At 42.3% G+C, this 12,273-nt stretch overlaps 1 protein-coding gene across 1 annotated transcript in view; it reads left to right on the top strand.

Annotated features, from left to right (window-relative positions):
* ITGA8 (integrin subunit alpha 8) overlaps window positions 1-12,273 on the top strand; it is a 195,122-nt gene that overhangs the window by 31,412 nt on the left and 151,437 nt on the right. Inside the window, exons 4-6 of the mRNA XM_043563837.1 lie at window positions 1,338-1,461; window positions 8,046-8,107; window positions 9,223-9,268. Coding sequence (XP_043419772.1) covers window positions 1,338-1,461; window positions 8,046-8,107; window positions 9,223-9,268 — 232 coding nt within the window. The remainder of the gene's footprint in view (window positions 1-1,337; window positions 1,462-8,045; window positions 8,108-9,222; window positions 9,269-12,273) is intronic.

Below are 12,273 nucleotides of genomic sequence, written 5' to 3'. Positions count from 1 at the left end.
GTTGCGCATTGGGCAGATTACCAAGGACACATTTGGAATTGTGAAAGGACTTTATTTTTTTTCAATGTCTATTCTTTTTTTTTTTTTTTTTTTTTTCTTGAGAGAGAGAGAGAGACAGAGACAGATTGTGAGCAGGGAAGGGGCAGAGAGAGAGGGAGACAGAATCCGAAGCAGGCTCCAGGCTCTGCACTGACAGCACAGAGCCCGATGCAGGACTCAAACCCACAAAGAGATCATGACCTGAGCCGAAGTCAGATGCTCAACTGACTGAGCCACCCAGGCACCCCATGAAAGGACTTCAAAATCAGTGTCTGCCTTCATATTCCTGGCATTTTTGAATTTTAAGAGTGATATCATCAAAATCGGAGGTAGGCCAGTGATTCCATATTCCAGGCATCTGTAATTCTGTGTCCTTCGAAATGAGTGCTTGAATAATCAGGTAAAACACACTTATGGCGGATTCATGCTAGCAAACAAGTCAAAAAGATGCCTATAATTTTCTACACATTTATTTTATTGCCTCTCTCATTTGTAACAAAATTAATGTTGCTTAATTTACTTAAAGAGGACTTCATATATTCTCTTTTGTATTTGATATCCTTCCAAATATCATGCTTTTGTTAAGAATCCAAGCTTATGAAGAAGCAACCAGAGTATTTCATGCAAGAATCATATTTCCTTTCTGTTGCTTAAATTAATTTTTGTTTTGTCATGAATAAAAACCATTAACTAAAAAATAAAGTCAGGAACACTGCGATAAGGGAGTAGCATGTCCAAATGAAAGTCATTGTTTAAAAAGTCATAAGATATGCCATCAGCGATAAGCCAGGGAAATCCATAAAACAGAGGTTTACAAACTTGTCTGCATCTTTGAATTCGAAAATAATTTCTTAAAGCAACAAGCAGACCAAAAAAGGAGCTCTCAGTTTAACACATCACACTGATTTACTGACTGAAATGATCATTTGAGTCTAAGTAGGTCCAACTGTTTTAAAAAAGACAAGAAGATGTGAGTTCTTTGCTGTTAGGAAATAATTACTTTTGCCAGGTTACACATATTTAACTTTAAGTCCTGTGGGGGGAGAGCTCATTCCTTTCTATATGTTTAATTTATTCTGATGCTATTGTGGATTAATGTTGGGGGAAAAAGAATGGTTTTGGAAGTTTCATTAACTCTGCCTACTGAGGTACTTACCAGCATGCTGGAGGCCACTTAAATCGCCACTAATTTAACATAGTTTGTGATGAATGTAGACACATTAGTCAACAGGTTCAATCATATCATAGCATGAGGAACTGATGCCACGAAAATATGTTTTGTCTTCGATGCATCACAGGCCTGCGCTCCCTTATACCACTGGAGAACTCTTAAACCAACACCGGAGAAGGACCCGGTCGGCACCTGCTACGTAGCAATTCAGAATTTCAGCGCGTATGCAGAGTATTCACCTTGTCGGAACAGTAAGTGACTTTATTCTTTGAAAGGGCACTTTAGCTCCAGAGCCCTCCTATGGTAGGCAGGGCAGACGAGATCAGAACCTCACTGACAAGGAAAAAGAGATGGGGTGAAGATTATGGGCGGCCTTTCAGGACGTCTTGCTGCGACACGATGGCCAAGACCCAGAATTCTGTGGGTCCTTTTCCGTGTTGTAGACATTTCTTTAGTAGAATTGATTGGTTCCTTAGTTGAGGCCTTAAACTCTCAGCGGCTGTTCAGAATTCACACCGCAATCTAAAGAACGATGACCACCCACTTGACTCGTTCACGGCAGGAGTGGTGTTTGCGAGTGTGCTTGGAACTGGGGACCCTCTCACATCAGCTTTCTGTCCAGCCTATGTTCCTGCCGGCTGTTGCTCTCTTTGGCAGCTGTGTGCTCGGGTTATCTGCATGGTGGGCTTTTTTCCCTTAAATGTTTAATCCCTATTTTTCAAAAGGGCTCTGCACGCTTAGAGTATAAGTCTTATCTGGCCGTTCTCGGGATCTTCCAGCAAAGCATCTTTGAAAGCAAGCCTGGCGAGTTCCAACTTTGGGACACTGCTGTTTTAATCGCTTCTTGCTGGAACACCACGGATTTGGGACAGCAGTTCTGACTGCTTGGATCTACTCAGTCCTTTTGTGAACTCTTCCAGTTTTCCGTGTGTCGTTGGGAGATCAGTGGGATTTGTCAGGGAGCAACCACGGGATTTTCATCCTTATTCTCGATAGTTCGCAAAATCACAATGAGGAGAGAAAGGTCATTAGAAGGAACATTCTAGCAACTGATTTCGGGAAATTGATTTTTCAAAAACCCAATCCCAAGTTAGATTTCCAAAACCATAAGTAATATTTCCCCATTTTGCATGAATATTTTTTATAAATTTTTTTAACATTTATTCATTTTTGAGAGACAGAGAGCATTGAGCAGGGGATGGGCAGAGAGAGAGGGAGACACAGAATCCAAAGCAGGCTCCAAGCTCTGAGCTGTCAGCACAGAGCCCGACACGAGGCTCGAACTCGTGAACAGCGAGATTATGACCTGAGCCGAAGTCGGACGCTCAACCGACTGAGCCACCCAGGTGCCCCCTGCATGAATATTTTTTAAATCCAAGATTAATTTAGACAAGATAATAAGCAAATATCAGAAATAAAACAACGCAGATAAAGAATGGATCGGTGATATTAGAGGGCTAATAAAGACGCCACCGAGATTTCATCTAAATAACAAAGTGGAACAGCTAACTCAGATGGGGGTAGGATTTTGGCAAGGGGAAGATGATGGCTTCTGTTTTAAAATATTGACATAAATTACCCACTTCCTCACATTACGACAAGTGTCGGCCGAATGAATAATCTGTGAAATTAAGATTTTATTTTAAAGGCTTGAAAACAGACGTTCCTTGTTGATAATGAGACTCGATTATGTATCCATTCAACACACTAAGCACTACTTATTCTGTGTTTAGGGAATAAAGCACAGAACAAGAGAAAATAAAACACAGTCTTTAAGAAACTTACATTCTAAGTAGGGGAGACAGACAACAAACATGTAGATGTTCAGATCCAGCAATTCCACATCTGGGTGTAGGTCCAGAGGAAGTGAAACCAATATCTCAAAAAGATATCTGCACCCCGACGTTCATAGCAACATTATGCACTTTAGGCAAGACATGGAAACAACCGTAGCATCCACTGATGGGTGAATGAATAAAGAAGATGTTGTGTGTGTGTACAATGGAATGTTATTCAGCCATAAAAAGAAGGAAATCCTGTCATTTTCAACCACGTGGATGGACCTTGAGAGCGTTATGCTAAGTGAAATAAGCCGGACGGAGAAAGACGAATACCAAAGAAGAACGCCACTTACACACAGAACGTAATGAAAAATAAAACAAAAAACAAAAACTCCAAACTCAGGGATACGGAAAAAAGATCAGTGGTTGTCAGAAGCGCAGGGTGAGGAGATGAGTGAAGTTGGTGAAGAGGGTCAAAGGCGCAAATTCCCATTTACAAGACAAATAAGTCCAGGGGAAGTAATGTCCAGCAAGGTGACTATGGTTAACAATACTGTATTGTGAGGGTGCCTGGGTGGCTCAGTTTGTTGAGTTTCTGACTCTTGATTTTGGCTCAGATCCTGATCTCATGCTTCGTGGGATCGAGCCCCGCGTTGGGCTCTGTGCTGAGCTTGAAGCCTGCTTGGGATTCTCTCCCTCACCCTCTGCCCCTCTCCCCCACTCACACACTGTCTCTCTAAAATAAACAAAGCAAAACAAAAAAACCCCACAATACCATATTGTGTATTTTTTATTTGAGAGACACAGAGAGCACACGTGGGGGAGGGGCAGAGAGAGAGAAGGAGAGAGAGAATCTAAGCAGGCTCCACGGTGTCAGCACAGAGCCTGACATGGGGCTTGATCTCAGGAAGTGTGAGATCATGACCTGAGCCAAAATCAAGAGTCAGACGTTTAGCCAACTGACCCACCCAGGCACCTGCTGTGTTGTATATTTGAAAGTTACTAAGAGAGTAGATCTTACAAGCTTATCACAAGGAAAGAAACTATAATTGTATGTAGTGCTGGGTCTGGCTGTTAACTAGATTTACTGTAGTGATCATTTTGTAGTATATACATGTATCAAATCATTCTGTTATATTCCTTGGACTAGTAATAACATGTTCTATGCCAATTATATATCAACGGAAAGAAAACTTCTAAAAAAGAATACATTCACAACACAAAGGCAGATGGCGAAAAGTGCAACAATGAAAAACATAACAAAGCGAGAGAGTAGGGAGTGACCTGGCCTGGGTGGGGAGAGGAGCTTTGGGAAAGGACCATGGGAAGGGCTCTCTTAGCAAATGGCTATTGGAGCGGGGCAGGGGGACTGTCCCACGCACGGGCAACAGCCCAGAGAGGCATATTTGGAGTCGTGTTCCGCTCAGGGTGTTGTGTTTCTTGGTTCCATGAGAGGCCATTACTATTACGCGAAAGATAGAAGTCAGGTAGGGGGATAAAGAAAATCCCAACTTAAATCAGAAAACTAATGGGCGGCTGAGATTTGACAGAGAATGTATTGCATCAATCCTGTTCATATCCTACTTCTCCCGATGTGCTAAAGATGCTTCCCCATCTCCGTAAACTATGAGAGCTGATCACCTCTTGCCTAGGTGATCTACCGTACTCTTCCAGCTAATGTGGAGGGTGATCGTTTATAAGACCCGTCACTGCCTTTTGTTCTGCCTTTCAGACTGAGTGCCTCTGTAACGAGAGAACTCAGGTTCAAATACAGTACGTGGCACCGAACCATGAGTCTGAACCTTCATCTGAAAATAACAGTCGTGGTCGGCTTGTGTCTTGAGTGACCCGGGCACATTATGATGCCAATTGACTCACTCTTTATTTTCCTAAATAAACGAATAGCTTGACACAGGTAAAAATGGAGTCGAATTGCAGAATTGCTAAGTCAATTCCCAAGAATCCTTTTCCACTCTGGTTCACATCAGTAGTTCTCACTTTCCTCGTGGCCGCTCTCTTACTACAAAACTTTTTCCTCCAGAAATTCACCCAAGGAGCTGACTTCCTGTCTTTCCCCCAGGAGTTTACAGTTCATTAACACAAAGCCAGCTTGTTCATGAGCATATGGTCAGTATCCCAGAACAGGAACATCAGCAATATTATTTTCAAAAGAGAATTTAAGGAGCCTTCTCCTGCTCATTCCGTACCACAAACATACCCCACTGATATGCTGAGCAATACGGGAACTAATCTGTTCATTCATATTCATGACATGCCTCCTACTCTTATTATCATTCATAATTCAGGTGGGGATGATTTACACACCGCCTTCCCTCCTACTTTGAAAACCAACAAATAGTAGTGGATGATCAGCATGATTCCCTGGATCCTGGGACATAATTGTAAAGTTTATAAATGCTCTGAAATTCCAGGAAGATAGATTCCTTCAGCTCTCATAAACTATAACCCTAAGAGAAAAAAAGCTACCTCACATTCGGTTACAATCACTGCTTCAAATAAACATTTGAAGTTGGTTGTTTTCTCAGTGAGTTTCCTGAAAAGTATTAGTATTTTCTTTTAATTTTTTGTTTCCTGTTTTGGAGCAAAATAATTTCAAAGGATGGTCATATTTCTTCTTTGAATAATTTACAATATTAAAAATGAAAAGAAAGACTTGATTTAAAAAGGATTTCTAAAGAGGTTTGTACATTAGAAAAATACGTTTCTTAAATATACTCGAGATTGCAGATATAGGCTTACATAATCATATATCAGGTATTCGTATATATCTCTCTGGATGCATGTAAGTATTTACACACATGAACTTCCAGAAAACTGGTAACCAGACATTTGAGGTTATACAGATGAACCTTTAGGAAACTTTATAGCATTCAGAACTACAAACCACAAAACATAGTTTAAAATAAGGAGTAAATTTTATAAAAATACAGTGTAAGATGTTGTGCACTTAATTGCAGGGCCTGGGTGGCTCGGTCGGTTAAGCGTCCGACTTCGGCTCAGGTCATGATCTCACAGTTTGTGAATTCAAGCCCCACCCCCCCTCGGGCTCTGTAGTCTGGAGCCTGCTTCGGGTTCTGGGTCTGCCTCTCTCTGTGCCCTAACCTACTTGCACTCTGTCTGTCTCTCTCTCTCTCTCTCTCAAAAATAATAAACATTAAAAAAATTGTTTTTAAAAATTGCAGAGAGTAAACCTCATGTTAAATGTTTTTACCACAAACAAACAAACAGAGGGACACAAGAAATTTTTTGTAGGTGGTAGAAATTCTTATTACTTTGATTTTGGTGATGGTTTTGTGGGTGTATGCATATGTCCACACTCATGAAAATGTATCCATTAAGATGTACAGCTTTTTGGGGCGCCTGGGTGGCGTAGTCGGTTAAGCGTCCGACTTCAGCCAGGCACGATCTCACGGTCCGTGAGTTCGAGCCCCGCGTCAGGCTCTGGGCTGAGGGCTCAGAGCCTGGAGCCTGTTTCCGCTTCTGTGTCTCCCTCTCTCTCTGCCCCTCCCCCATTCATGCTCTGTCTCTCTCTGTCCCAAAAATAAATAAACGTTGAAAAAAAAAAAAAGATGTACAGCTTTTTGTATATTAAGTATATCCCAATAAAGCTGAAAAAAAAAACTAAGCTTAAAAAACACACGAGAGATTAACGGACATTTCAATTAAAAAGAGGTATTGCCATTAAAAAATACAGTGTATGTGATAGAACAGTGTATTAAAATATACAGGGAGCATCTAGAGAAGAACGGATGATGACAATGCTAAAATTAGTTAAGTACTAATCAAAGGAAAGCAAAAAACAAAAGACATTCCAGTCGGTTAAGCGTCTGCCTGCGGCTCAGGTCATGATCTCACGGTTTGTGAGTTCCAGCCCCGCGTCTGGCTCTATGCTGACAGCTTGGAGCCTGGAGCCTGCTTTGGGTTCTGTGTCTCCCTCTCTCTCCGCCCCTCCCCTGCTCGCACTCAGTCTGTCTGTCTCTCTCTCTAAAATAAATAAATGTTAAAAAAAAAAAAAAAGAAATGCAATTTGCAAAGGTACCTAAGTAATAATAGAATAATTTAAAATTACTTTCCTCTTGGAGATCATTAAAATTGGAATCCTTGTGGGTGCCCTCAGCAGAAAGCCTCCACCCAGGTGACCATGTTGACCCCTCTCTTTCTCAAGGCATTTCTTTAGGAATGACCTACGTGGCTTCATGCAGAACACACAGGCAACTCAGAATCCCGTTACTGCCACTTGCAGAACTCAGAACATAGGTGACAGGAGAGTTTACTTCTTTAGACAAACACGACTTGTAAAACCCAATGTAGTAACTCCAAGGGATGTTATTCCTAGTGGTCTTACTACAAAATCATGATGATATTTGGGACAAAAAAATAAATTATGTTTCATAAATTATGAACATATATTTCATAAATTGTTCATGATGAATTTAAAAGTAAATATAAAGTGGGGCACCTGGGTGGCTCAGTTGGTTAAGCCTCTGACTTCGGCTCAGGTCATGATCTCGCAGTTCGTGGGTTTGAATCCCGTATCCGGCTCTATGCTGACAGCTCAGAGCCTGGAGCCTGCTTTGCATTCTGTGTCTCCCTCTCTTTCTGCCCCTCCTTGCTCATGCTCTCTCTCTCAAAAAATAAACATTAAAATTTTTTGTGATGTTAAAAAAATAAATATAAAGCACATATTGATCATTAAAATTAAAAAAAAATTTAATGTTTATTTATTTTTGAAGGAGAGAGAGAGACAGAACATGAGGGGGGCGGGGGGTGGCCAGAGAGAGAGGGAGACACAGAATCAAGCAGGCTCCAGGCTCTGAGCTGTCAGCATAGACCCCGACGCAGGGCTCAAACTCACAAACTGCAAGATCATGACCTGAGTCAAAGCTGGAAGCTTAATAGACTGAGCCACCCAGGCACCCTGATCATTTTAAGTTGGGAAATCAATAGGGAAAACAACAAAATATCCTAGCTGTTATTAAAATATATATTGGGAATGATGATGTGATAACATTTCTATATTTTGGTCACTCTAGGTAATGCTGATCCCGAAGGCCAGGGTTACTGCCAAGCAGGATTTAGTCTGGATTTTTACAAGGTGAATTAGTTTGGGCTTGTAGCTTCTAGCAGTTGTATTATCTGTTTGATTTTTTCTTTTTTCTTTTTGTTTACTCTCTGCCTCTGGCTCTCATCCCCACCCCCAATAACTACCACCAACAAAAGAACCTTTAGGTATGTATCCAGCCTGTTTTGACAACTTCCTTAAATGTTTTTGCTCGTTCTTTATTTTCATTAAAGCAATCGATGCAGATGACAAACTTATTAAAATAGCACAGAAATACATATGATGAAAAACAACAGTCTTTCTCCCCACCTCAGTGATAATCCTTTACATGGAAAATCTGAACAACTCAGTGAGAGAAATGTGTTTCTAAAAAAAAAAAAAAAAAAAAAAAAAAAAGATAGAAAAAAATTGCTTTATCTCTTAGCTGTAATTGACTGATTAGATTGAACACGAGTGTTAAAATTCACAACATCCTTTCACCAAGTTACAGAGATGATAAGGGACCAAGATTTTGTGGGTTTGAAAACAGTGTAGAAAAAAATTCATCAGCGTACAAATTTTGCTCTTTCGTGGCTTTTTTTTTTTTTATTGCCTTTTTTTTTCCCCCCCACTGAAAGTTGGACGGAGGATGGAAGGAGGTGGTAAGGAGAAGGGAAAATCTATATTTGCTAGTCTGGGGTGTTTGCTCTCTCTTCTGAGAGGGGGAAGGGGGTGGTTGCAGATGTATGGAAAAAATAGGCATTACTGTGGCCTTGAGATAAATAGAAACCATATTTTCTTTTGTTGCCAAAGCTCACAAGACCATGTCTGCTAAATTACACAGCATTAAACATGTACGTTATTTTGCTTACCTGAATCAGTGCCAAAAGTCTGAATTTCTGTATCCTCAAGGGAGAGAATTCAACTTAGCTAATTGAGGCAAACGAAAATTATTTAATGTGCTAACACACTAAATAGTGGAAAGCAAAAAAAAAAAAAAAAGGCAAATAAAATGCACTGCGTGACCCAGATACAAGGGCCTCATTTAAAAATTGCTTTTCTACGTGTAACAAATTGTTAGGGATGCTTGTTACCAATGATTTGTCACCTTGAAAAAGAAAAAAAATATCTGTTTTTCTTTTCCAATTGTTGCTGTTTCTGTTTTGTAGAATGGAGACCTCATAGTGGGAGGACCCGGGAGTTTTTATTGGCAAGGTACGTTCTGTGAGCAGAGAAGAAATGCCTATTTGTGGTTACTAACGAGGAGGGGAAACACCGTTAACACCAAATGTTGACCCTTTGTTACATGAATTGTAGGTCTCGATTCAGAGTTTCTCCAAGGAATAAGGCATCATTTCCAACTGTATATGAATGCTGTTTTTAAACACTGTTGCAGCTTAATTCATTTGTTCACCAAGCATTTAGGTGAGGCTGTGTGAGACTTCATGCTAGATGCTGGGGATACAGAGATGAGTGGACTGGACGCTGTTCCCACTCTCACAAGGTTAACACCTGGGGGGAGATGTAGACATTAATCCAATATTCACACAAATACCTGATACACTCCACACGTGATGCTCACTGTGAAGGAAAGGTACGTCGTGATGGGGCCATGAGAGTATAGGAGTCTTCTCCAGGGGTGGCTGCGTGCACGTGTTTTGTCCTCTGAACAACCTGTGCTGTGCTTAGGGAACCCTGGACCAGGTGTAGGACAGCATCTGCCCAGAGGGGTTGATGCCTTCTAATTCTTATAAAGGTGCTGCGCAGGCCAGAAGCTGCCCAAAGGTCACTAACTTGGAAACAAGCACCCCTGAACTGAGATCTGAACTTCGCTAGGAGGTAACTAGCAAAGAGAGAAGGGGCTCTATGGAAAGGTTTTGTGGCCTGAATTGAGCAGTCAGGCGAGATGGAGGGAAGCCGGGGTGAACAAGGGGAAATCCTTGGTGGATTGCAGGAGTGTAAATAGATAGCCTTAGCTATAGTAAGTATTCGTTTCTTGTCTCGAGAATCATGGGAAACCAGTGGAGGGTTTTTTGCATGGGATGCTATGATCAGATCTGTGTTTTGAAAAGCTCACTCTGGTTGCCGTATGGAAGACGAATTGGAGGTTGGCCAAAGTGAGGTGTGAGCAAACCACAAGTTTTTAAGGTAAACTAGCTCTAAGGTTCAGATGAAGACGTTTGCTTCTGAGAGTGGGAATAGTGCAGAATGGAAAGGAGGAGAAATTTGAGAGATGCTTTGGAGGAAAACAGACAGCTTAGTTGTTATGTGTGGGTGAGGAAAGGGAGGAGGCCCAGCATACACTTCTGACTTGCGACTGCATGGTTAATAGGTGGGTCCCACTGTCTGAGATGGGGAACCCTGGAAGAGAACAGGTGGGAGTGGGTTGGAGAGGGAAGATTGTGAATTTGCTTTTGGTTATGTTGAATGTGAACATGTTCGAGATATCCAGGGTTTTTCATGTCTGCATATATGGGCTTTTGCTCAGAGAAGATATCTAGGCTAACGTACAGACTTCCGTCACTTGCATATTGGTGACAATTAAAGCCGTGGATGTGGATGGGATGCCTACATAGAGATGACAGAGAATATTCCCTGAATTTTGGCTGTGAAGTTTAGGATAAAGATAGAGTAGACGATGAGAGAGATGAAGAGTGGAGTGAAATTTTTCTTTTAAACTGGAAGACACCTGATCATATTAATAAGCCAATGGAAGAATACAATTATTGAGAGTCTGGGAAAGATGGGAGAGTAGGACCCTAAGGTCACCTTGTCCCAAGGATACAACTAGATAACATTCACATCAGTGTAAATAACCCAGAAAACAACCCCAAATCTGGCAGAACAAACTCCACAACTAAATGTAGAGAAGCGGCCACATTGAAGAGGGTAGGAAGGGCGGAGATGTGGTAGGGAGCTAACCAGACCCACGGGGCTGTCCTTGGGAGGGAGGGACACTGCACACACTGAGACGGGAGAGAAACAGACTATCATGTCAGAGATCCTGCAGGGGGAAGATGAGTCCCCATTATGTTTGGCTTTGAAAACCAGAGGGGCTGCCTTTTACAAGTTCTTCTAACTAGTGAGACTTAAAAACTGGAACTTTACAAATCAGCAGGCTCAGCTCTGAGAGAGCCAAAAGGGCTTGAGGAAACGGAGTCCCTGCCCCTAAAGAGACAGTACAATAAACAGTACAATAAGACAGACAGGAGATACAGCATAGAAGCAGCATCTTAAAAAATACCTGAAGGGAGACTTGTTTACTAAACTCAGAGTGTGTGCTGAAGGAGCAGAGACCACTGGGGGACTTGTCCAGAAACCAAAGAGCTGGCAGGCACCATTTCCTCCCCTGACCCCCAGCGTAAACATGGCCGTCTGCAGGAACCAGCATGGCCGTGCCACTGCTCACTACCTAACTTGCTAATACCGCCACCACCCTATGCGCTTCAGCAGATCTGTCCCCTCCAGCCAAACCTACCTCAGTCCCAGTTGCTGCAGGTCCCCTCCCACAAAGGACCAGCAAAGCACTTGCTAACACCTTGCCTCCTGCCCCCTCCATTTTGAGGATCCGCCCCTTTCTCACCCTTGGCCAGAGGACATCCAGAGTGGTGCCACAAGCCTGGCAGTGTGCAAGCAGCCCTAATGGGCCAGCACTACTCCAAAGTGACTCCTGGCCTGGGGAGAGGGAAAGAGAACCACACACACCAGTCAGACGGTGGCCCCAGACAGCTGGTCTGACAGAACGACCTGCCCACCAAAGAAAGCTTTCAGAAAACAATATAGAGAAAGTACTGTTCAGTTCAGTGATAGTAAATCTCTGGCAAATGCCTCGTCTGACTCAACTCAAGCCCAAGGCAGCATCAGACTGGCCCACTAACAGCACAGGGACCAAACACGGCCCACAACAGGCAAAGAGAGCCACTGCAGAAGACTGGACTGAAGGAAAAAGTGGCTCAGCTACAGCAGCAGGGCACATGCAACACACATAGGAGACAACTCTGAAGTACCAGGTTCTTGTGAACAGGGGACACTACACTGTGGGGCACTACGTGACCTCTCCTTCATAAGGCCACTACTTTCAAGAACAAGAGATGTGGTTGACTTTCCTAACACACAGAAACAGACACAGAGAGTTAGACAAAATGAGGAGACAGAGAATATGTCCCAAATGAAAGAACAGGACAAAAATCACTGCAAGACACCTAAGCAAACAGAGATAA

This window comes from Prionailurus bengalensis, chromosome B4 (genome assembly GCF_016509475.1).
Source record: "Prionailurus bengalensis isolate Pbe53 chromosome B4, Fcat_Pben_1.1_paternal_pri, whole genome shotgun sequence".
Lineage (NCBI taxonomy): Eukaryota > Metazoa > Chordata > Mammalia > Carnivora > Felidae > Prionailurus > Prionailurus bengalensis.
The sequence above is the reverse complement of the archived record's forward strand: the minus strand, read 5'-3'. Positions and strand labels throughout refer to the sequence as shown.